Source organism: Cricetulus griseus, chromosome 5 (genome assembly GCF_003668045.3).
Source record: "Cricetulus griseus strain 17A/GY chromosome 5, alternate assembly CriGri-PICRH-1.0, whole genome shotgun sequence".
Taxonomy (NCBI): Eukaryota; Metazoa; Chordata; class Mammalia; order Rodentia; family Cricetidae; genus Cricetulus; species Cricetulus griseus.
Genome location: NC_048598.1, coordinates 127195785 through 127221859, shown reverse-complemented (window position 1 = coordinate 127221859; position 26075 = coordinate 127195785). Strand labels below are relative to the sequence as shown.

General features: G+C 43.9%; 1 protein-coding gene across 1 annotated transcript in view; it reads left to right on the top strand.

Annotated features, from left to right (window-relative positions):
• The window catches only part of Mthfd1 (methylenetetrahydrofolate dehydrogenase, cyclohydrolase and formyltetrahydrofolate synthetase 1), a 67677-nt gene that overhangs the window by 19519 nt on the left and 22083 nt on the right, over window positions 1-26075 (top strand). The window contains exons 3-16 of the mRNA XM_027418284.2: window positions 4626-4685; window positions 5246-5299; window positions 5472-5608; window positions 5711-5811; window positions 8010-8146; window positions 9265-9376; window positions 14000-14127; window positions 14534-14631; window positions 14815-14988; window positions 16471-16607; window positions 19062-19108; window positions 19698-19805; window positions 19931-20008; window positions 23102-23204. Of these exons, the coding sequence (XP_027274085.1) occupies window positions 4626-4685; window positions 5246-5299; window positions 5472-5608; window positions 5711-5811; window positions 8010-8146; window positions 9265-9376; window positions 14000-14127; window positions 14534-14631; window positions 14815-14988; window positions 16471-16607; window positions 19062-19108; window positions 19698-19805; window positions 19931-20008; window positions 23102-23204 (1474 nt within the window). The remainder of the gene's footprint in view (window positions 1-4625; window positions 4686-5245; window positions 5300-5471; window positions 5609-5710; window positions 5812-8009; window positions 8147-9264; window positions 9377-13999; window positions 14128-14533; window positions 14632-14814; window positions 14989-16470; window positions 16608-19061; window positions 19109-19697; window positions 19806-19930; window positions 20009-23101; window positions 23205-26075) is intronic.

Here is a 26075-nt window from a genome sequence, read left to right as displayed (position 1 = left end):
CTTTTTTCTTTCCTTCCTTCCTACTTCAGTGTGTGTTTTGTTTTGAAAGGGTCTTGTTTGTCTCAGACTGGATAGACTTGAACTTCCAGTCCTTCTATTTCTACCTCCCCAGTGCTGAGATTACAACTGCATGCCACAGTACCCAGCTTGACTTTTGCTAGCCAAACCTTTTCTTAGCAATGATGTTCGAGTTTGTTGACTTTATGAGTGTCTACTGTAGTCTAAGTAATTTCTGCTGCATATGTCTTTTAGCAATGAAACAATGGTGTGAATGCCCCAGGCTGGCTTGCTCTTTGGCTACATAAAATGTTGCCATTGCCCCCCCCCCCTTTTAACATCTTCCTACACACTCCTGCCAGAGGTTTAAAGTCATCTCTATTCAAAGCCTATATGGTTCACACCTATGATCCCAGCATGGTCAGAGGACTAGGAGTTCAAGGCCAACCTGTTCCCTGAGAGACCCTGTCTCCAAAACAAAATCTCATTCCCATAGGGCTATTGTCCTGTGGAATCTGCTTTTTGGATCTTGGATTCTGTTCCCTGCTTTAGATCCCTGTCCTTCCCACTCTGGGTCACCCTCATGACTGGTTGCTGGTTTCCTGTTTCTAGTCTAAACATCTTTATCCTTTTTTTTTTTTTTTTTTTTTTTTTTTAAGTGTATGAATGAGCTTACATGTATGGCTTTGTACCACGTGCATACCTGGTACCTATGTAGGCCAGAAGAGACCACTGAATCCCTTGGAGTTTACAGATGATTGTGAGCTGCTGTTTGTGTACTGGGATACAAACCCAGGTCCCAGCAAGTGTTCTCAAGCCACCCCTCCAGCAGGAAGCCCTGATAAAATACAAATCTCATCATAACCTAATTGACTCTCTTTACTGATGAGATGGCAGTATTGCATAGATAGGTGTTTATTGTGATTCAAGGGTTCTCCATATATCTGTGACTGTACTAATTGTTGTATTGCCCCTATACAGTAAAAGCTGTCCTGATAGTAATCAATGCCCCAAACATCTTGGGGGCTTGCCCAAAGCCAGTCAGAAAGGATGAGCTTGGGACCCCAACCAAGCACTGGTTCCAAAATCTGCTTGTTTTTCTCACTTATCACCATACAAATCAACCCTGCTTAAGAAAGTAAGAAAATAGTTTATTCTGAGCCCATTACAAGTGACCGTGAAGGGTCAGGAAATATGGATTCAAATGATCATTCCAGGGATCCAAATGAACTTTTATAGGCACAAAGAAAGCCATCACTGACACATTTACAAAATACACAGATGGGCGATCAGGTGGGTAGGCTACACCAAGGCAATCTATTGAAATACTAGCTTTGTCATTCTTAGTTTTTGGGTTAATAGAAGCTAAATATGTCAAGCTTAGACCTTTCTAGAAGTCACGAGGTGGTCAGATGCGAGGTGAACAATAGATAACACTGTAAAGGTAGCCACAGATCACTTCTGCTCTTAATGCAAAGGTCTCTTCACACAATGTCCTCCTTAGCCCTGCAGCAATCTGCAGGACCTGAAGCTCATTAGCATTCTCTTAAAGGACATCCATGTAGCCAGGGTGCACAGCTGTCATTCAGTCCAGACTCAAAACAAACAGCAGGATGTTCATGGACTGGTCCGAGTATAGACTTGTTGGATTTCCTTCCTTCCTTCCTTCCTTCCTTCCTTCCTTCCTTCCTCTCAAACTTAATTCACTTTCTGGTATAAAAACCCTATGTAGTAGCCACAGCTGAGCCTGGGATCCTCTAAACAGAGACTCTGGTGTGCATTTTCATAGGATGGTCAGTGAATTTCTGATAGGGAGACTTGGTAAACACTCTCTTTCCTGAAGTTTGGGGTCAGGTAGCTATAGGTCTTGGAGATGGCTTTAGAGGTGGCCTTGGTGAAGTTGTCCAGGTGACAATGCAGCCCCTGGCTGATGTGTAGTAATCAATACTGCTATCAGGGCAGCTTCTTGGGTATAGGAATGGAAATCATGCCATTGCCTCCCTCTAAGGATAGGGATGAGACACACCAGCACACAGCCACAGTGGCCTGTCACCTTGCATGGGACTGAGTGGGGCTTGCCAATCTTGTTTCCACAGAGGGACAATGGAAAGCTTGGCCAAGATGATGTATGGCTCCTTGTATGGCAGCAGTTTCCTCCTTGGAACACTTAACACCAAGACCAACATAAGCATTGTAGCCCAAGGTCTTTAGAAAAATGTCATCCTTTTTGCTTGTGAGCCTAGCCTTTAACAGCTGAGCCATTTCTCCAGCCCTACAATGTCATCCTTTAGGGATGTTCCCAAGAAAATGCCAATGATCAGATTCCTTGATAGGCAGGGAGGATAGATAAATCCCACCCAGGGACTTGATCTTCATGCCCTTGACCAGGTGGCCCAGCTTGGTGAGGGTATCTACTCCTTGTCTTCCATTTTACCTCCATGAACCTCTGGGGCCTCACCTGGTCCCTAAGATGGCCTAGACCTCCCAAGCCTGGATCCCCAGTCCTCCTTTTGTACCTGTATCATCTGCAGTTTGGTATATTCCTTTGGAAGAAGCTGCTGGTTTGGGAGGTATTTGCTCTTTGAGACCAGGTTTCATGTAGCAGAAGCTGACATTGAACCTGCTGTGTAGCCAGGACTGGCCTTGGACTCTGCAGCTACCTCAAAAATGCCAGGATTACAACTGTGTACCCAGTGGTGTAGTGGTGCATGCTTTTAATCCCAGTACTAGAGGAGGCAGAGACAGGCAGATATCTGAGTTCAAGGCCAACCTGGTTTACATAAACAAGTTCTTGGCCAGCCAGGATTATACAGTGAGACCCTATCTTAAAGAAAAAAGAAGAAACAAACCCTAGCATACATGCTGTCTGGCCCATTATAAAAAAACATTTGAAAAGGAGCTGAATCAGGGTTTATAATCCCAGTTTTTGGGAGGCAGAGGCAGGAGGATCAGAGCCAGACTTGGCTACATAAAAGATTCTAGTACAGTTTGGGCTACATGAAACCCAGCTTGATCTCAAACTCATCAATCTCTCTCTTGCTTTAGCCTCCTAAGTGCTAGGATGCTACCATACCTAACTTACTTTTGTCTTGTTGGGTTTTTCTGATGGTGTGATACACAACCCCTTTGCAGGAAGGGGTTAGCTAGCACTCAGGATAGAATGCTTAAAGTAACATTCTTAATAAATCATATTGGGATTAAGATGTGTTCTGGGGAACCAGTCTACCACCCACCCACTTGACTGCCAGTCAAGAATTTAATGTTCTTTAAACATTCTTGCATCTAGTCTATCATTGGTTATATAACCAGTTCCTCTGTGAGAGGCTTAGAGCTTGGGGATGTACCGTAAGCTCAGTGCTTGTCTAGCATCTAGAATGCCAGAGGCAGGACTGAAAAACAAAGCTAAACCTCTAAGATTCAGGTTCCCCTATAGGGCTCTGCTAGTTCTTTTGAAGTTAAAATTAGTCAGCAAAGCTGAGAACCAAACAGATTTGGGACAATCAGAGCTGGGAATCTGGTCATATTCCTGAGATCCCAGGGCAGCATCAGACTATCCACATGGAAAGTTCTGGAAATGCTGTTATGAAGGCCAGGCTCCATCAGCCTGGGACTCGTGCTGAGGACTTTACTTAACCACTGCTTTGCCCTCTAAGTGTGGAGAGAGGCAAAACTTACTGGAAAGAAATGTTGACCACCAGAACAAGGGAAAATATTGCAGTAAAGAACTGCAAGAATGGTCAGGATGAAAAACCGATACAGTATAGTGGGGTCAGGGTTCAAAAGTACAACAGCTCCCACACTGACTGCTGTGAGGTGGGTACTGGTTTGCCCTCTTCCCTGGTCCTGTTCTGTATAAGCTAGCTGAGTGTTCTGTCTTAACTGCTTTCACTGCAGTGTGGCTGAATGTGAGCTTTTTCCACTGCTCCCGAGCGTAGGAGGTGGGTAGACGATGCCTTTGGGAACTTCTGCCTCATAATTTCTCAGTTTCAATTACCTGTCCTGTTCTAAGTCATCCTGCATTTCTAGTAGCCTGTAACACTCCTGCCCTGTTTACAGTGCAGGTATGGTACAGTAGCAGGTGCATACAAAAATTTATTTATTATGTATACAGTGCTCTGCCTGCATGTATGCCTGCAGGCCAGAAGAGGGCACCAGATCTCATTACAGATGGTTTTGAGCTACCATGTGGTTGCTGGGAATTGAACTCAGGACCTCTGGAAGAGCAGCCAGTGCTCTTAGCCCCCATCCACTTTCTTTTAAAGATGAGTTATCATTATTGTGCAGGCTGGCCATTGTCTGATGGGTTAAAGCAACTCTTTTGCTTCAGCCTCTTGAGTAGCTTGAAACTACAGGTCCACATCACTTCTTCCAGCTTAACGTGTTTTTCCTTTTGACTTTGTCCATGGAATTGATGAGCCCAGTTAGAGGGTACAGAATCAAGCCACTTGTATTAGCCCCCAGCCTCCTTTGTCTTCCATAAAAGTTCTCTTCATCAAAAGTGCCACGGCTCAAACATTGGTTTTATTTTAATATTCATTTTGTCTTCATTTAACACTAAAATTTCAAAAGTTTCTCTGTACACTTTGCCTCTTCCTAACTGTCTGATTTGCATGTATTTATTATTCCAGGTTGGCGACAGAGATGATTCCAATCTTTATATAAATATGAAGCTGAAAGCTGCTGAAGAGGTAAAGCCGGAACACTCCCTGCCCCGGCACGTTCTGTTGGTTACCCGTCCCCACAAAGTTTCCTGCCACCAGCAGACCCTAATTTAACTGCTGAGCAGGGCAGAATTGGGTGACCTGACACAGCTGGTTCTCCCCTAAGTGCTTCTCATCGGTTTTCTTCCCGGAGAGCCCCAGATGAGTGGATGTGAAATGATGTTGAGTGCCATGGTGACGAGCGGATGGTAGGATGGGATGATTTTTCCCCACACACAGGGCGAAATGATGTCTGGCACTCCTTAGTCTTAGTCATAGTCCTTCAGAGAAACAGGCCAGGTCTCTGGCTCTCTTACCTGTTTCTTTTCTTTTTCTTTTGTTTGTTTTTTTTGAGACGGGGTTTCTCTGTGTAGCTTTGGAGCCGGTCCTGGAACTCGCTCTATAGACCAGGGTGGCCTCCAAGTCACAGAGATCCGACTGCCTCTGCCTCCCAAGTGCTGGATTTAAAAGCCTGTGCCACCATCGCCCAGCTTGTTTACCTGTTTCTTGTGGTTTTTTTTTTTTTTTGCTTTGTTTTTTCTCTGCAGATTGGGATCAAAGCCACTCACATTAAATTACCAAGAACCTCCACTGAGTCTGAGGTAAGTATATGAATGAGCACAGTGAGGTGCCTCCCCATCTGCTTCTTTAGTGGAATTTCAGGGGCTGAGATACACTTTGCAGATGGAAGATCTCCAGGTACTTCTTCCCCACCCACACTTCCCCCTTTTAACATCTATGAGGTAAACAAATTAACTGTGACACTTGTTTTAGGTGTTAAAGTATGTCATCTCCTTGAACGAGGACTCCACTGTGCATGGCTTCATAGTGCAGCTGCCTTTGGATTCAGAGAATCCCATTAACACTGAAGCCGTCATCAACGCTATCACACCCGACAAGGATGTGGATGGGTAAGTGCTACCCATGGGTTTATTTACTACGCCTCTGGAGACACCATTTGTTTCTAAAGAACAGAGCCTGCCTTCTTCCTTATTTTGACAACTTGGTTTTAGGTTGACTAGCATCAGCGCTGGGAAACTTGCCAGAGGTGATCTGAATGACTGCTTCATTCCGTGCACACCCAAAGGATGCTTGGAACTCATCAAAGAGACAGGTAAAAATGAGCAAAGCCAGCAACAGGAGGGCACCATTTCCTAAGAGCTTCTAGATACATGACAATATAGAGTACATATAAGGAAATGGACTTAGTTGACCAAAAAAGAAAAAAAAAAGCTGAGGAAAATGCTCAATTTTCTCCCCAGCTCTGTGGAGTATGCACGCTGTTGTTTAACAGCTAAGGAAACAGGCTTAGATCTAGTGTACTAGCAAAAACATCTGTAATCCCAGTACTTGGAAGGAGGATCATGAGTTTGAGGCCTCCCTGGATACATGAGAACGTCTCTCAAAACCAAGGGCTAAAAGTTCATTCCCTGCAGTGAAAGCAAAAATGAGCAAACAGACAAAAGGCCAGAGAGAGCTTTGTCCAAGAGATAACAGAAGCAAGATTTGAAAGCAGGGTTACGTGCATTCAAAGCAAGTGATTTTGTGTGGGGGTGAGGTGGGGTGGGAACCCCACGGCAGCAGGAATTCACAGAGTGCAGAAGTGTTAAGTTCCCGCCCATGGAGCCAGCACCAAGTCCCTTGCTACTGTAGACAGATGGCCGGAACAGATCTTGTGAACAGTCGCCCCGCATTACTGTATTACATAGCTAGTACCTTCATGTTTTCATTTCATCATGAATACTTTTTGCAGAGTTTATTTTTTGCAAAGAAACGAGTCCTGTGAGAAGGAAGTAGGTTAGAAGTTTCACGTGAGGCGTTTGGCCCGTGTTAGTAACGAAAGCCATCTGCCGTTGGTCAGCAAAGGTCAACCTTGGCCCGGCTCTGACGGTTCAGACCTACAATTTATATTCTTCAGTATGCTTAGCCAATTTATTACAGCTTTATAGAAATTCATCGCATGGGCTACATACAGCAGCTGTGGCTTCCTAGTGTCTCACAAGTAGGTTCAGATCATTGCCGAATCCTCATTGGTACAGTAAGGTGTGATTGACTGATTTGCAGTGGTGAGGATGAAACCCAGGGCTCTAGCATGCTAGTCAGCTATTCTACCGTGGAGCCACACCTCCAACCCACCAGTGTTCTTGTTAGTCATTGCAAACTGAGAGGACTTCAGTTCTAGTGTGGATAGACATGAAGTTAACATTGTCTAAGCGCTGCTGGTCTTTCGGTGAAATTGACTATTTTGTGAGAAGTGTGGTTTAAATCTCAAGCTGCCTCAAGCTTGAGTGTTCATAGCTTTTCAGCCTTCATGAGATAGGATGGCCAGGTGGAGTGTTCCAGAATTCTCTCCTTCCTTCTGTGTGGGAAGCTCATTTTCAGGCCCCTCCTAGTACCACCAGCAAAAACCCCCACCCCCACCCTGAGCGTTCCCATAGTCATGGACTGCATCTCACAGGTCAGAGGGTGGGGTGGAGCATTCATCACTCACCTCTGGGACAGCCAGTATCAGTGCTAAAAAGCTCATTAGCAGGTTGGACCTGGTAATGCATAAGGCAGAGCCATGAGTTCAAGGCCTGTCTGAGCTATAGAGAGAATGTTCAGGGCCAAACCAGGCAACTGAGAGTGTCTCAAAATAAAAACAAACCTCGGAGTAGAGTTCAGTAGAAGAGCCCATGCCTAGCATGTACAAAGCCTTCTTGGGTTTGGTCCCCAGCACTGGGGTGGGAGTGGGAGCTGCCGATGCATCGTCAGAAGCATAAGTGCTGAGTCAGCAAAGATGCTTTCCAGTCACTTACAGTTCCCGTTATCACTTCCCTGCAAATAACCCTGTGCTTCCGGCCCTAAGCCAGACAAATTTTGGATGAGAAACTGTATGAACAAACTCACCAAATTTGGAAAGCCTCACTGATACTAATCTAATCTCTGCCTTTGCTCTGACCCTGTTCCATATACCATAGTTTTCAAGATTATTTTGCCCGTGGAGTTTAATCTGATAACTACTTCCATATGGCTGATAGCTGTGCGTCGAGGTTTCTTTTCTGAGTGTAGGATTTCCTCCCACTCCCTTATGACTCAATGAACAGATCTTGGCCGAAGCTGATCTCCAAGCCTCACTGCAGGAAGGACAGTGTACAAGTCCCAGAGTGTGGCTAGAACTGAGAATGTGATCGCCAAGGGAGCATCTTAGGAAGATTTCTGTCTGATGCAAATAATCTACTCTGTGCACTTAGGCTCTGTGTCCCATTCGGGTGGCGTGTGAAGCTGGGCAGATGCTTCTCCATCTCTGATGTGTGCTGGTTTCTCTTGCAGGGGTGCAGATTGCCGGAAGGCACGCTGTGGTGGTTGGGCGAAGTAAAATAGTTGGTGCCCCCATGCATGACCTGCTCCTGTGGAACAATGCCACAGTGACAACCTGCCACTCCAAGACTGCCGATCTGGACAAGGAGGTAGGGGATCCAGAGTGTCGTAGGCATCCAACATGGATGGGTACATTATCTCACTTAACCCAGGCAACCATGTGCTGTGCTCCTTGTCTCGTTTTATAAGAGGGAGGAACAAATTCAAATCACAAACTTGCCCACATTTTTCTTGTTGTTTTTTGTTTTTTGAGGCAGGGTTTCTCTGTGGTTTTGGAGGCTGTCCTGGAACTAGCTCTTATAGACCAGGCTGATCTCGAACTCACAGAGATCCTCCTGCCTCTGCCTCCCGAATGCTGGGATTAAAGGCGTGCACCACCACATTTATCCAGCTCATTCTGACCGTATACTCTCTACACCAGTCAGCCCCTTGGCAGACAGGGTTTAGAAGTATTATGTGGGGAGTAATGCCCGACAGTGGAATTATGTCATGTACAGATCTCTCAGGCATGGTGTTGTTGGCCGTGGGAATGAAGATGCTCTGGAAGCACATGCGACCGGTGGGCATCTTCCGCTGTTTGTTCTTTGTTGCTTTATTGTTGTTGTTAGGCTGGGTTGAACCCCCTATAGTAGAGCAGTATTTTACCACTGAGTTACATCATTAGCTCCAGCAGCTTGACACTATATTCCTGATCCAAGAATGTTCGCACAGCCGAGTCCTTGTTGGCAGTGTAGTTTTTTATGTGGGCAGAGGACAAGATAGAGGCCTGGCACGCGTCTTTAATGTTCTTAAACTGCTCTGTGGTTATGGAGGTAGTACTCCCATTCCATAAAAGAGGGTGCAGTCTCCAGGGTTACATCCCCAGGAATGTTGTCCTGAGTCTGGCTCCAGACCTGTGCTCACCCAGCCCCCACAAGTTCTCATTGCCTTTCCCAGTAGGGAAAATAACTAGTGAAAGGGGGCTTCTGGGGTTACAGGACTGAGCATGGCATGGGACTGAGCAGGACTGAGCAGAAACTCTGGGGTTTACATTTGAGGCCTTCTCCAGTGTCCTGAAAGTGTTGTTGATAACTAAAAGTTTAATACCACAGCTCAGGATTTTCCTTCCCACTTCTGTGTGTGTGTGTGTGTGTGTGTGTGTGTGTGTGTGTGTGTGTGTGTGTGTGTGTGATTACTTCATCTCTGAAGTCTTGATCACCTCCCCTAGGTAAATAAAGGAGACATTCTGGTGGTTGCAACAGGACAGCCTGAGATGGTGAAAGGGGAATGGATCAAGGCCGGGGCTGTCGTCATAGACTGTGGAATCAACTACATTCCAGGTGAGTAGTTGTCACTTCTGAGCTGTCCTGCCTGGTGTCAAAGGTATGGTTCCCCACTGTTCTATACTAATCCTCAGTTGACTTAGTCCAGAGAGTGTGGAAGAGGAGGCTGGTGTGTTGCTGCTTACTTGTTTGTCTGTTTATCTATCTGTCTGTCTGTCTGTTTATTTATTTAAGATACCATCTCCTCCTATAGCCAAACCTGGCCTTGAATTCATGGTTGTCCTGTGCCTGAACCCTGAATTCTGGGACTATAGGTGTGCTCACCTGGCTTCTAGTCTACCTTCATATAACCATCATCCTTTATTTTAACAGAGGCAATAGATAGACTTAAATAATATACTATAATAGTATTCCCTTCTCGATGATCCTGCTTTCCCTGGTTTCAGTGACTCATGGTCAACTGTAATCCAAAATTATTAAGTGGAGAAGTACTGCTAAACAGTCAATGAGGTTGTTTGTTTTTAAGACAGGGCCTTACTTTGTAGTCTTGGCTGGCCTGGAACTCACTATATAGACTAGGCTGGTCCAGAACTCCCAGAGATCTGCCTGTCTCTGCCTCCAGGGTGCTAGGATTAAAGGCATGAATCACCACAGCATTCATTAACCTCAACAGTCAATGAATTTTATTTTATTTATTTATTATTATTATTATTATTTTGTTGATTTCTCTGTGTAGCCCTGGCTGGAACTCACTATGTAGACAAGGCTGGCCTCTAACTCACAGAGATCCACCTACCTCTGTTTCCCAAGTGCTGAGATTAAAGGTGTGTGCCACTACCACCCAGCTAGTTAATGAATTTTAAATGGTTTGCCATCCTGAGAGGCTTGATGAAATCATGTGCCACCCTTCTCTGTCCTACTTCTTCTAACTTGGGACAGGAACCATGCCTGTGTCACCTGTGTCCATGTTAACTAACTACACTGCTTGCTTGTTAGTCCCTTGGTGACTCCCTCTTATCAGATTTGAACTTCCATCATTAAATTCCGTGGCAACTGCTTTTACTCACTGAACCATCTCCTTTGCATCTCCTGTCTGTGTGGCAAGTTGTTCTTTCAAAAGAAATTTCCAAGAACAGTACAGGAATACCTATACACACACACACACACACACACACACACACACACACACACACACACACACATGCTTGCGTGCTTGATGAAAGGAACAGTTACTAACTCAGTAACTACTGTGCATTGAGCACTATGGAAGGCCTTGGGTTCTGTGAATGACTACGACTCAGTTGTGGAGTCCACTTATGTGTTCGTTTGTTCATTCATTCATTCATTCATTCATTCATTCATTCTGTAGTTGTGGGAATCAAACCCAGGGCCTTGCACATGCTAGTCAAGTGTTCTTCCATTGAACTATACCAGCAATCACCTTTCTCTGTATTTGGGATTTAAATAGCTTCTTCAATTCCTCTCCTCCGTGTCAGTTCTTCCTAAGCCATATTTGATTTCCTGTCACCCAGGGATGATCTTGGACTTCTGAAAATCCTTCTCTCCCTGCTCTGATCACACAGAACTCGGCATTTCTTGTGTGCCTTGTGTTCTTCTGGCCCCACAGTCAAGTAGGAAAGTGACCTCTACTTGTCCTGCATCCTGCCTTCTCACGCTAGCACTCAGATCTTTTGAGTTGTTGAGGCTGAGTTGCAGCAAGGATAATTTTTTTTTTCTTCCTTCCCATCTGAAGTTTAAAATGCAGACACTGAGCTGCCAGGAGCATTAGTCACTGTCAAATTTTCACCGTTTCTAACCTCCCTCCTACTCGGCCTCCTTTTAAGACAGTAGCTCATAATTGATCACTCATTTTCTGGGTGTGATTGTCTAACGGGTGCAGAAGAAGTTGCTCTCCTGATCTCCCCACTGTGAATACTTGAAATGTGACATCTAAGCTCAGTCTGCATACATCCCTGCATCTCTGGATCATAAACTACTATGGGCATTTTTTAAAAAAAAGAGTGGGTGGTGGTGGTGCAAGCCTTTAATCCCAGCATTCGGTGGCGGAGACAGGCGGATCTCTGAGTTTGAGGCCAGCCTGGTCTACAGAGTGATTTCCAGGACAACCAGGCCTACACAAAGAAACCCTGTCTCGAACCCGGACCCCCAAAAAGATGAGACATGAGATAGAAAAGGAAACCTGAGCTGGGGGTGCTGCTCAGTGGTAATTTGCCTAGCTGTGCTACATTCTGGATTATTCAGTCTTTGTTGCTTCAGGAAGAGAGAGATGTTTATATATTTACTTTTTAGAGATTTAGAGATCTAGAATTCTGTTATATATCTGAAACTTTGATTTCTAAACACTGATTTCCCATGTAAATGGTGAAATAGCATAGGTGGCCATCAGTGTTTTCACTAGTCCTGGGCATATGGGCACATAAATATTAGTAAGGCCAGACTGTGTAGTTCCCTGAGAATGTTAAAATCACTGGGTTATAGGTCAGAGATAGGTTTCAAAACCTAAAGACTGTTCTTGCAATATCTTCATTTGATGAAGCAATCTAGTCCACCCCGGCCAATTCTTGCTTCCTATTTTTCAAATTGCTTGAGAATTGAATCTCAGTGGTAGAACAAGAGTTTGGCAAGCACAAGAATCTGAGTTTTAGCTTATTAAAAAAAAAAAAAAAAAGAATTATTTGCATGATCCACTCAAGGATAAAAGGTGAAAATCACAAATTAATGAATTAATGCGTATATTTTTTTAGTTTTTTTTTTTTTAATTTTGATTTGCAGGGTTGGGGAATCAAACTCAGGACTTTGCACATGCAGGGCAAATGCAGTTCTCCAAATGAGGCACGTCTCCAGTCACTTCAAAAGAATATTTTTTAGGAATCCAGGGGAGTGAGGAAAGTATTGGTCAGAACTTGTGAATGTGTCTTTCCTGCTTAGCTTGCTGGTAAAGGTGATTTGAGAAGCGCTAATTTTACAAGGGACAGATTCCCTACCATGCCCAGATATAGTCTTCACTCACCCTGTGTAACAGCTCTGTCCTGGCCTCTATAGTTAGAGGTCTCCAAAATAAATGTCAGGATCAAACTCCATTAAATTCTACGCTTGGAACTTTCCATTGAAAGAGAGAGTCTAGGGCTAGGGATAGATAACCTAAGCGCCTGTAAATGGTCACTTTCCCACTGATCACACAATATCTGTGACACTCTTGTCCCTTCATCAACAGATAATTAAGTCAGCCCTCATAGTGTTTGGTGGTGCATACATGCTGTGGGGCATGTGTGGAAGTCAGGGGAAACCTTTCAGGAATTGGCTCTTGCCTTCGCCTTGGTGAGGTAGTTTTATTTCTGCCATTCTGTATTCCACAGACTAGTTGGCCCACTAGTTTCTTGTCTACCTGGATATTGGAATGACAGGGACATGGCTTTTGCATGGTTTCTGGGGCTCTGACTCAGGTTGTGTCACTCCATGGCCCTGCTTCTGCTCTCTGAACCATCCTTCCCCACCTACTTAGCATTTTGAATGGCTTTGAGGACTACGAGGAGAATCTCGCTTGCCTTAGCATGCTGCTTTAGCCTCTCTAGTAACCTAAAACATTGTGAGCAGGTGTGTTAGGCCTGTGCATTTTTGAACCTCAGGTAAACACGGAGCCTCCAAGGGCAGAGGGCAATCAGTGAAAGGAGTTCTTAGTTTGGGTTTTGTTTTGTTTTTGGCTACATCTAAAAACTTGGCCATAGAGTCACTTCTCAAAGAGAAGTGGCAATGAGGCTAAGATTCTACTGGACCCTCCCTGGGGTTACTGAAGTGTCTAGGCCTATCCCCTGGCAGAGCCCGGAAGTGTACCAGAGCAAAGTGTAGGATGTTCTTTGTGTGAGTGAGCAGAGTGTAGGATGTTCTTTGTGTGAGTGAGCAATGGTGCATCACCCAGCTTGTTCCCTTGAATAGCTATTCTTTGCTGGTGAGATTTGTAGTTCTGGCCCTTTTAAGGGAAGCGCAATTATATTCTTTGCCTTTGAGCAAGCATTTAAGTAACTGCTGTCTTTGGAACTGGATGTTGAATTGTTCCTCCAGCTCCTGCCTGGAGCTCACTAAATGCTGACAGTTGCTGTAGAAACCGTATCTGGCATCTGTGACATAGTTGGAGCTTTGTATACCTAAAAAAAAAAAAAAATCTTTGTAGGCCTTGGCAAATTAACATTTTGAAAGGTCGACAGTTTTAAGAATAAAAAATTACATTTTATTTATCACCAGAGACTACAAAAGGATTCTCTGGGATCTGAAAAAAAAAAAAAACTTCTTTAAAAAGAATTTATTTTTATTTATTTTTAAATTATTTTCATTTTCATTTCTTGCCATTTACACATCTTATGAGTTCTTTCGGGTAATATTTTCTCCCCAGAAGATGGGGAACACCTGCCATCTATCTCACATTTTGCTGGGGATAGAATCCCAATGTTCTACCACTGAACTGCACCCTAGCCCTGTCCAGTGGCTTAATTAAAGTAGACATTTGAGCCTCACAGGACTAATGTATTCTTACATTGTACATAGACCTTTTGTGGGGGTGGGGGGACACACCAAACTGACATAATTAGCCATTAAAGTTGGAGATTAACACCATTATTGTGACTCTGACACTTTGCTTTTTCTTCCCCTCCTCTTCTGAACCAGATGATACAAAACCAAATGGAAGGAAAGTTGTGGGTGATGTGGCGTATGATCAAGCCAAGGAGAGGGCGAGCTTTATCACGCCTGTCCCCGGAGGTGTGGGACCCATGACCGTGGCAATGCTGATGCAGGTACGGTGAAGAAAAGGTCTCATTGTCCTGAAGACCTTTCTACCTAAAGGTCAGAAGTTAGGCACAGAGGGGGTCTGCTGAAGGAAAGCGTGTGAGAGAACAAGGAGATGCTTTCTGTCCCATCAGGAGAGGGAACGGTACCCTTCTTACATACACCTTTGGAATTTAGAACTGACGCAGGAGCATACTGACTGCCTGGCCACCTGCTGATGTGGGTCAGACAAACGCCCAGAGCATGGTGCCTCCTCACCCCTAGTTGAAGTTTTTCACAAGGGTGATCATGAATGGGCTTTGCTGGGGACTGAACTGTAATGGCCTGGGGCTTGGGACTGATTGTGGAGTTAAACTGTTTTTTGTTTTGTTTTGTTTTGTTTTTGTTTTTTTCCATTTCTGTCACTTGGCCCAGAGCACAGTAGAGAGCGCACAGCGTTTCTTGAAGAAATTTAAGCCAGGAAAGTGGACAATTCAGTACAACAAGCTGAGCCTCCAGACACCTGTTCCAAGGTGAGAATGAAATGCTCTTGGTTAAAACTTTGTGGCTGGTGAGGAGGGTGTAACCGCTAAGTTCTGTGGTCCATGGGTGCGTCTGCTGACTGCAGTAGAAGGATAGGGTGGAGGAGGATGTTACTAGTGGTGTTTGTGAAATGCAGTAACTAAAGATTGACACCCATCCTTGTGTTTCTAAAGTGACATTGATATATCACGATCTTGCAAACCAAAGCCCATCTGTAACCTGGCCCGAGAAATTGGGCTGCTCACAGAAGAGGTGGAACCATATGGGGACACAAAGGCCAAAGTCTTGCTGTCCACACTGAAACGCCTGAAGCACCAGCCTGATGGGAAATACGTGGTAGTGGCTGGGTATGTATGTCCTTTGCCGGCACATCTTCTACATGCCGTACATGCCGCCTGTCCATTATCACCAGTGGTGGCATTTGTCCTCAGTACACATGTTTGGAAGAGCTGTTAGCTCAGTCTTATGTTGGTGGTGGTTTTGTTTTTTGTTTTTGTTTTGTTGTCCCCCCGTCCGTCCATCCGTCCCCGTCCCATCCCTTCCCGTCCCCCCATCCCCCATCCCCCCCGTCCCCCCGTCCCCCCGTCCGTTCCCCCCCCCCGCCCCCACCTCCCCGAGACAGGGCTTCTCTGTGTAACAGCCCTGGTTGTCCTAGAACTCTCTGTAGACCAGGCTGGCCTCTCACTCAGAGATCTGCCTCCCCAGTGCTGATATTAAAGGTGTGTACTACTGCTGCCCAGACCTGTTGTTTTAAGGTTTTAGTTCTTTAAGCTATGAGTGTGTGTGTGTGTGTGTGAGAGAGAGAGAAAGAGAGAGACAGAGAATGAGAGAAAGTGGGTGCCCACAGACTCCTAGAGAAGCAATTCCAAGGGATCTGATGGCCTCGTCTAGCTTCTTAGGGCACTAGGCATGTATGCGGTACACTTTCATGCATGCAGACTAAATACTCATATACATAAATAAGAATAAATAAATACATTTTTTAAAGGGGGGGAGGGCTAGAGAGATGGCTCAGTGATTAAGAGCTTTCACAGAGAACCTGGGTTTAGTTCCCATCACCCATATGGCTGCTCACAGAACTGTCGGTAACTCCAGGCTGAGGAATCTGATCCATTCTTCTGGCTTCCACAGGCACTGCAAACGTGATGCACAGACATGGGTGCAAAAAACACCCATACACATAAAATAAAAATGAAAGTAAAGTTTTACAAAAAGAACTTAAAAATCATGGGATAACAGGGTCGTATCAGTTATATTTTATGTCTTATAGTAAATAGAGCCAAAATTCTTTTAAATTGTACTGTCCTGTGCATACATGATATCTGCATGTAGGGTTGGCTGCTTATGTGGAAGTTGAAGGACAGTGTTGTGGGGTTGGCAGATTTCATTCCACCTTTACATGGGTTCCGGATGGAACTCAGGGTAAGGCTTTGAATGTGGTGGGGCCGTATGGTACACCCCGTTTTTTTATTTTTTTAAGTTTTTGAAAATCACAACTAAAACTCTTAGAAAAAGATCTCTCAGGGTTTGGTTTGTTTTTTTTTTTTAACTTTTTTTGTCTATATGTTGTGTGTGAATGTGTGTGCAAGTGCCTGTAGAGGTCAGAAGAGCATGTAGGATTCTCCTGGGGCTAAGTTACAGAGGGCTGCAAGCCTAGGTGTCTTGTTAGGTACATGGGCTCTGGGACCCAAACTCTTGAAGAGCAGCAAGTGCCCTTAACCACTGAGCCATGTCTCTGACCCCTTGTTCTTATTATTTAGGAATTATCTCTAGAGTGTTCAGTGATTTGAGTGACATTAATTCTATGACCTTTTGTTCTCTTCTTGAAGAATAACTCCAACACCTCTGGGAGAAGGGAAAAGTACAACCACAATTGGGCTGGTGCAAGCCCTTGGAGCCCACCTGAATCAGAATGTTTTTGCGTGTGTCCGACAGCCTTCTCAGGGCCCCACCTTTGGAATAAAAGGTACTTGTGGCCAGAGGGACCTTCCTCCCCTGCCTTTCTCTTAGTCCTCCCAGACTGACTTTACCCATGGGTTCTTACAGGGACTTCAACTGGAATATTTGCTTCAGACATTTGTATCGTGATGCCTTTGAGGAAGGTTTTCTCCGATACCCCAAAACTTAGGACTTTTGCTACACACAGGGATCCTTGGGGATGTGTAAAATGGAATTCTAAGGGGTTTTGTTTGACCCTAATATCCACTCTACTGTCACAATAACAAAAAAGGAAATCATGGCTGCTGATCCAGGCTTCCACTGAAACAGACCAGCCCCACAGAATAAGAAAGGTCTGCCACCATCTAGTGTATGCTTTGTACTAGGTATTGCACTAAGCACTTTGTGTATACGTCATTCTCTCTTCCCATATGCTTCACCGCTTTATGATAGCAACAGTGAGACTTTATTAGTAACTTGGTTAGCAGCACCATTTTCCATTTATTTATTTATTTATTTAGTGTGTATGTGTGTTTGTGCCACAGCCTATGTGTGGAGATCAGAGGACAACCTGCTTAATCTGTTCTCTCCTTTCACCACAATGGATCTTAGGGATCAAATTCTGGTTGTCAGGATTGGCAGCAAGCACCTTTATCTTCACTTAGCTGTCGCACCAGCCCCTAAAGCTATGGGATCACATAGCAGATATCTGCATACCAGATATTTACATTACGATTCATAACAGTAGCAGAATTACAGTTGTGAAGTAACAATGAAATAATTTTATGGTTGGGGTCACCACAACACAAAGAATTGTATTAAGGGGTTGCAACATTAGGAAGGTTGAGAACCACTAGAGCTCAGACCACAGCAACTCTTGCCTTGAGTTCTAAGCCACACCACACAAGACTTGATTAGGTGACAATCACCTAATAGATTGGTTACCATATTTAACCTCCTAATTTTGGTCACTGTGGTTTATAATGATCTCTTTTATTTTCTTCTCTTTTCCAGGTTATTTATTAATTTTATTTATCATTTATTTTGCATGCATTGGTTGAGATTAAATTCAGGGCATCACACATGCAAGGCAAACACTGCCACCGAGCTGCACACTCAAACTTGTTTCTGTTTCTGTTTTAGCTTTCTTTGTGCATACTCTTTGTAGTGGTGCTATGCTACATAAGGACACTGACACAAATCCGCAGTGCATACCCCAACACCCCCCCTTTTCTCATTTCTTCCCCCTCCCATTACTCCTCTTTGTTTTCCTAGACAGTTTTTGCTTCTACTTTCAAAACATACTCTTTTAATTGAAACTATTTTTGCTAATTATAATATGTTCTTAGAGGTGGCTTTTTCATTTGCTAGATGACAAGGTATCATGTTCTGCTTGTTCAGGTAATTAATGCAAATGTTCTCAGCAGGCACAGCTCTTCCCTCCTGCCAGGTTTGACTTGTTTGTTAGCTTCATTTTGTCTTTGAGACTAGGTCTTTCCAGGTAGTTGGGGCTGGTCCAGAACTCACTGTGTAACCCAGGCTGACTAACTACTTTGACATCTTTCTGCCTCCTGAGTGCTGGAATTATGTGTATGAGTCCACTGTGCCCTGCCATTGAGCATATAACAATCCCCTTTTGACTCCAGGAGCCTTTTCCCTTCTTCTGATTGGACAACCTAGTGTTCTCATTTCCTCTTAATGAATTTTCTCCTTACATAGTCTCCTCCTCCTCACAAAAATCAAATCAGTTCTTTACACTGACATTTATCTTACCTGATCTTATGGAACCCTGAACATCTTGACAGACCTTTTTTTTTTTTTTTTAAGATTTTATTTATTTATTTTGTATACAGTCTTCTGCCTGCACGACAGCAGAGGGTACCAAATCTCATTCAAGGTGGTTGTGAGCCACCATGTGATTGCAGGGAATTGAACTCTGGAAGAACAGTCATTGCTCTTAACCACTGAGCCATCTCTTCGGCCCTTGACAGGCCTTTTGTTAACTACACAGACCAGCAGAACTCAAGCAGTTCAGCTGTTTTCTAATATATATCTTCTATTCTAGAAGAGCTGGTGTCTCTGTGTTAGGTGTGTACCTTCAGGATTCCTTTTTTGGAAGCTAGAGTAGCTTTGTATGAGTAGGAAATTAAACAGGCTTGCCTTTATGTAACTGTCATCTGGGTTTTTTAATATGTTAGGAATCACAGGGAACCTATTTCTAAAGATAATAAGTAGGTATGTATGTGTGTGTTCAGGGTTTTGTCATTTGCACTCACATTTCAATTGAGAGGCTGTTCAGCGTGAACATGATCAAGTGTTTTAATGCACCGAAGAAAATTAGAAAACACCTGCTCACGTCTGTCCAAATGACTAGACAGTAAACAAACAGTATGCTTAGTAGTTATGAAAATGGGTTTGCTGGTCTTTGGATTCCAAATCAAGGAGGGAGTTAACCTGAGTTCACCCTTGGTCTGTCCCCTAGGTGGCGCTGCAGGAGGCGGCTATTCCCAGGTCATTCCTATGGAAGAGGTAAAGCAGTCCAGGGCTTGACTCAGCCTTGTGATAGACTTGTAACAATAGCTTGGTCTTGGGGGTCTGCCTTTCTCGGTGGGGTTAATCATTTTGAGCAAGTGAACACATGCTGTGTGGACTTTAAGGAACACCAGAGTCCTTGAGACACAAGAATGATGTAGGGACCCAGAGGGGAGCAGCTGTCCCTGCTCCTAGCTGTGCAGCTTCTGTTGACCTCAGTAGTGAGGTGTGTGCTCTGTTCTCTGGATGCTTTTATGGAGAACTTCTTTGGTAAGAGTTGTTTCAAGGGACAGATAGCCAGGCATTTTTTCTTTAAAATAAATAAATTTCCAGTGTTCGATGTGTAGCTCAGGTTGGCCTTGAACGGGCGATAGTCCTCCCTCAGCCTCCCAAGTGCTGGGGTGAAAGGCATGAGATGAGCCACCATGCTTAGTTTCGGGCATTTTCTTTTCAATAGAGAAGCCCACTCCTGAGCCTGTCCACTAGCTGTGCCCAGCCAGCACCTACTGCTGTTACTGCAGCTTAAGTTGGTTGTGGGGGGAGGCAGGGTCCGCTGGAGACTGATATGGCTTCTGCTCTTCTATAGTTTAATCTCCACCTCACTGGTGACATCCACGCCATCACTGCAGCTAATAATCTCGTGGCTGCTGCCATCGATACTCAGATATTTCATGAGCTGACCCAGACAGAAAAGGTAAGATGCAGAGGGTATGTGTGTGGGGGGGTACCTGAATTAGTGTTGGTCCCTTGAGGGCTGGGGTAGGTGACATGAGAGTGGGTCCCTCCTCATCTAAAGGTCTTTTCCTTCCTTTCTCTAAGGCTCTCTTTAATCGCTTGGTACCTTCAAAAGGAAATGGAGTAAGAAAATTCTGTGATATCCAGATCCGAAGGTTACGGGTAAGCTGAGATTGTGAGAAACTGATAAAGACAACAGAGATTAATGGTAGGGGTTTTCTTTATAAATTGTAAGTCCTCGATCCTATAGTAAATAGAGCACTGACAATCTGCCCTCAGTTAACAACAAGAAAAAAAAAAAATGATGTTTTTCAATGGGGAAAGAGTGTGGATGCCATCATGGAGATGTGGGGCTTCTAGAATTTGAATTCCTGCTCTCCCCAGCCCTGAGATCTTGAGCAAACTCTTTGGGGGCTGCTTCTCGGTTTAATAATGCTTGCCCAAGAGAGAGAAAGGACTTTGGGAGAATTAGTGAATGCTGTGCTTTATTTGAATTTCTTTAACATGTAGCCATTTTATTTTTTTATTAATTTATTTATTATGAATACAGTGTTCTGCATGTTGCCTACATGCCAAAAGAGAGCACCAGATCTCATTATAGATGGCTGTGAGCCATCATGTGGTTGCTGGGAATTGAACTCAGGTCCTCTGCAAGAGCAGCCAGTGCTCTTACTTAACCTCTGAGCCCCACATATAGCCATTTAAAAAAAAAAATACTTATTTGTGTATTAAATGTGGGCATGTGTGGGTCATAGCATCATGTAGAGGTCAGGGGACAACTTCTAGGATTCAGTTCTCCTCGTTTGTTGGGGTAGGGTCACTCATTTCTGCTGCTAAGGCAGAGTATGACTCTCCCATCTCGATGTAGGAGTGTTGGGTTAGAGGTGTGCACCACCACATCTGGCTTTACTTGGGTTTGAGGAATTGAACCCAAGGTTCATTTGAGGTCATTGGGCTTTCAAAGCATGTACACTTATGTCCTGAATAATCTACCCAATTCTATATCATCAATAAGCACTTGTTTTATTTCATAACCCAGAAATTCCATTCTTTGATTTTTTAACAAGAAAAATGAAAATTGGTCTGTACACAAAACCCTCTACATGAATGTTTTAATGACTCTATTAATAATCTCCCAAAAGTGAGAAAAATCTTCAGTGTTCTTCAATGGTTGGCTAGTTAAAAAAAATTGAAGGGCATCTGTGCTATAAAAAGACATGGGCTGCTGAAGTGCACAACAATTTGGTTGACTCTCAAAGGCATTATGTTGAATAAAAGAAGCCAGTATCAAAAGTCATAGGCTGTGCCTCTGTTTATGTGGCATCTTCAGTGAGATCCAACTGTAGTAATGGATGTCATACCGCTGGATGCCAAGGATCAAGGATCATGGGAAGGAAGGGATAACTGTAAAGGAATAATATGGAGATACTCATATGTAACTGTGTGTGTGTATGTGTGAGAGAGAGAAAGAGAGAGAGAGAGAGAGAGAGAGAGAGAGAGAGAGAGAGAGAGAGAGAGAGATGGGTCTTACTGTATAGTGCTAGCTGTCCTGGAACTCATTCTGTAGACTAGGCTGGCCACGGACTCAGCGATCTGCCTGCCTCTGCCTCCCAAGCGCCATACCCTGATACATAGTGTTTTCATGGTCTGCCCAGAGTGCTCTGAAGAGAGAAGGCTCTTTTTTGGCTCACAGTTGGCAATTACAGTCCATCATGGTGGGAAAGTCACAGCTGGGGAGCATAAGCCAGCTGGTCACGTAGTATTCTCCTTGAGAAGCTGAGAAGGATGTGGATATTCTCCTGGCTCATAATGCAGGGTTATAACTCAAAGCATGTCACCAACCGTGGGTGGGTGGGTCTTCCCAGCTCCATTAACCTAATCCTGATAATTCCCCGTGCCATCTCCGGTGAGTCTAGACCTCATCAAATTGACAGGTGAGATTGACCATCTCCTCCTATAGCCAGTTGTTAGGCTAACTGAGGAGTTTTGGGTGTCTTTGAACAATACCAAGTTCTAGGCTCGTGGGGCATCTGGCAAGCAATTTCAGGGATATACCTGAAGTTTTCATGTTCTCATATTTAAGAAAGGAACCATGCCCCACAGCCTTAATCACAGCCCTCAGGAGGCAGAAGCAGGTGGATCTCTGTGTCAGAGGCCAGCCCGGTCTACAGAGTGAGTTCTGGGACAGCCAGGGCTACACAGGGAAACCCTGTGTCAAAAAACCAAAATAATAATAATGAAAAAGAAGGAAAGAACAATGGGCAGAGTAGTCTCTCTGGGACTCACTGACTCATGACTGCCATTTGAGAAGAGGGCAATTTTATGAGCAATTTCCATTTTGAGAAGTGACCTGTGTAGACACTGTAAATAAATTTTAAAAGTACCTAAATTCTGTAAGGAAGAAATTTAAAAAGCCCCTTTTTGTGCCTTTTTAGAACAGTAAGAAGTCAGCAAAAGTATTGAGCCATATAAAAATGTATAAAAGTTTTAATTGATTTTTTTTTTATTGATTGCTGCTCATTTTTGCCTTTCCTAAAATTTGACTTCATTGGGTTTCTCAATAGTCTGATTTTTAAAGCTTTTCACGTTGCTTTTCATTTCAATATATTTGATGGATCCAGAAATGCACCGATACTTCTCCATTGGGGCTGGGTTTTTTTGTTGTTGTTGTTTTGTTTTGCGGCAGTGTTGAGGCAAGTCTCTCTGGAGCGGGAGTTTCAGAGGCAGGCACACCACGTGGAGATCGGAAAGACCCTCCAGACTTAGCCAAAGGGTTGCAATTTTCCCTTACGATTTAAGATGCTGCCGTTCCAAGGGAGTGCCACAGACTGGATTCGTGGTCCTCATTTCCTAGTGGAGACCCTATCTCAAGATAAATGCTTCTTTGTTTTGACTTTTTGTTTTGGGGTTTTTTTTTGTTTGTTTGTTTCGTTTTGTCTTTTATAAGGGAGAAAGTATTTATTTTAGCTCACATTTCATTACGGTCCATCGTAGTGGGGAAGCAAGGCAGCGGGCGCTGAAAGCAACTGGTGACATTACATCTGTAATCAGGAAACTGAGGGATGAAGAAATGAAAGCTCTCACCTTGGTTTAGCTTGGTTTTGTTGAGACAGGGTCTAGCTACACAGCCCCAGCTGTCTTACAACATGCTGTGTAGACAAGACTTCCTCAGACTCAGAGATCTGCCTCTCTCTGCCTCCTGAGTGCTGTCTCTTGTCTCATTTTATGTTTTATTTTCCTTTTTTTTTCCCTCAGAGGTTAGGCATTGAAAAGACTGACCCCACCACACTGACGGATGACGAGATAATCAGATTTGTAAGACTGGAAATTGATCCAGAAACCATAACGTGGCAGAGAGGTATGTACCCTGCACAGGCTGCCAGCCTCCTGCGCTATGGTAACCCCACCTCCCACGCCCCCAGGATGCTCCTGGGTTTGGATGCTGTCCAGTGACTACACAGGTCACTTACTTTGCTTGCCGGCCTTAGCCGCTACGTAAATGTCCCTTTGTGGGACTGGTTGAATGTCTTGCTGACTGTTCAGTGTTGATTGAAACGAGGGTTTCAGGGAAGTTTGTGCATAAACCAAAAATAACGTTTTTTAAGTTTCAGTTTTATGCAGAACGTTTTAGTGTCATGAAGTGGGAGAATGATGTCTAATCACTTGAATCATGTGTTCTTTATTGTCAGAACTCTTCTGGCACCAGTGACTTGAGTTTTCATCAGTCTCTTCGGCCTGCTCATCATTTCTTGTTTTATTAACTCCTCTTGTAACACTCGTCAGCCTTCAGCTTTTTAGATGCTTGCCTGACTTCAACATCATATGTTGTTTTTCTCTGTGTACGATTAGCGGGGCTTGGGATTTTATTTTCTACCCATCTCCTTACTGTAGAGAAGAAAGTTTCATCTAGTCATGCAGTATGCACCATCAGGGAACTTACCAATTTCTTTCTTGTTTTTATTGGCACAGTAACTGTTAATGCCCTGTTGACTTTGAGTTTTGGGTGTTTGTTTTGATCATGTGGCTTGGCTGGTCTTGAATCCTCTTTGTAGCTAAGGTTGACTTTAAACTAGCCCTCCTGCATCCATGTCCCTGCTGAGATTACAGGTGTGGACCCTCCTGGCCTAATGGCATTTTTAAAATGACATTCTTCAATTTTTTTTTTTTAATTTTTATGTGTATGAGTGTTTTGCCTTCATCTATGTCTATGCACCACGTGTATGTACTGTCTACAGAGACCAGAAGAGGGCATCAGATGCCCTGGAACTGAAGTTAACAGTTGTGAGCTGCCATGCCTGTTCTGGAACCCTGGAAGAGCAACCAGTGCTCTTAACCTCTCAGCCATCTCTATAGCCCCAAAATGACATTCTTAATAGGAAAAACTACTGGCATTTCTACTCTTGCCTCAATAGCTTTAAGGATATGTTGCAACATTTTAAATTTCTTAAATATATTTATTTATCATATGTCGGGATATTTTGCCTGCATGCATATATGAGCACCATGTCCATGCCTGGTGCCCAAGGATACTGCGAGAAAGCATCAGTTCCCCTGGAACCATAGTTACTATGGATGCTTGTGAGCTGCCATGTGGATGCTAGGAACTCAACCCCAGTCTTCTACAAGAGCAATAAGTGCTCTAAACCACTGGGCCGTCTCTCCAGACCCCACAGCAGTATTTTTAGAAGGAAACAAGCTCACCATATGTTATGAGGATTTAATAAACTGTTTAATCATTTACTTTAGCGTGTGGGGGGAGTGTTATTGCTTTGTAGACAGTCTTACTATGTAGCCCACACTGGCCTTGAACTGATTCTCAGCCTCTCAGGTGCTAGGATTACAGGCATGAGGCACCACACCTGACTACTTTTCTTTTCCTGGTGTTTATTGGTTTGTTACAAAAGAAGCAATTAGGGAAGAGGCAGCTGGATATGTACAAAAGATCCATATACCTCATTTTCTCCTCCTCCTGCTGCTGCTACTGCTGGTGGTGGTGGTTTTTATAGGTCTTCACCCCCAACCCTCAATCTACAGGGCTGAAAGTTCCATCCCTCCCAGCGATTGTCCTTGCTGGTCACCATACCCCTCCTGAGGTTCTCTGTCCCTTTAACATTCTAAGGGCTCTAAGGAACCTTGTGCCACGAACCATGGCAAAGATGAGATATGTTAATTTGGATCCCAAACCTAGGAAAATCAAATGTAGGAGCAAACAGTGAACAGGAGCTAGTCCTGGGAAGTGAGGTTTGGATTGGTTGGTGATTGACCTTTCCAAGTTACCTGAGGTTATACAATTGGGTATATATTCTGTCATCACAAGAGAATGTACTAAGGAGAGGCCAGACCTGTGACTTGGAGTGTTTCACAGGCATTTGCACTTGGTCTGAGTTGATGGCCCTTGTGTGGGTATATGGCCAGTGAATCATACCATAGAACAATACATACCTTAGCCTTTCAAAAACTGGGTTGCTCTGGTTTCTTTTGTTTGTTTTGTTTTTTTCTGCTAATATAGAATGTGCTTTGAAATGGAGTCCAGATTTTATAATTGTTTGAATTCCTTAGAAGGAATGAAGTCAACCACTCCACATTCCTTTGCTTTAAGAGCCATCCTTCCTTGTGTTTTGTTTCCTGTAATGCACATACTACAAAATAAATAAAAGCTTCTTTTAAAAGCTTAAAAAAAAGAAAAAAAGAGCCATCCTTCTACATTTCTGGTGTGTGGCTGTGGCTTTGCTTCCTACACTATGTTTTAGCTTGTTGTCCATTTTGAAATCAAGTATTAATAGATCATCATTGGGTTAGATTTGTTTTAAAACTGTTGCTAAGCTGGCAGTGATGGCGTACACCTTTAATCCCAGCACTCAGGAGGCCGAGGTAGGTGGATCTCTGAGCTTGAGGCCAGACTGGTTTACAGAGTGAATTCCAAGACAGCCAGGGCTACATAATACAGAGGCCGTGTCTCAAAAACAACAACAACAACACACACACACACACACACACACACACACACACACACACTCTGCTGCTCCCTTTAGCTTTATGGTCTCTACGTCTTTGTGGAATTATTTATTTAACTTTGATAGCCCAGAAAGGCCTTAAATTTGAGATTGTCTTGCCACAGCCTTCAGAGTATTGGCATTACAGGCATGTGCTATCTTCCCTAGTTTTGTGTTTCTTCTTTTTTTCTTTCTTTCTTCCTTTTTTTTTGGAGGTGGGTGGGGGAGCAATCTAG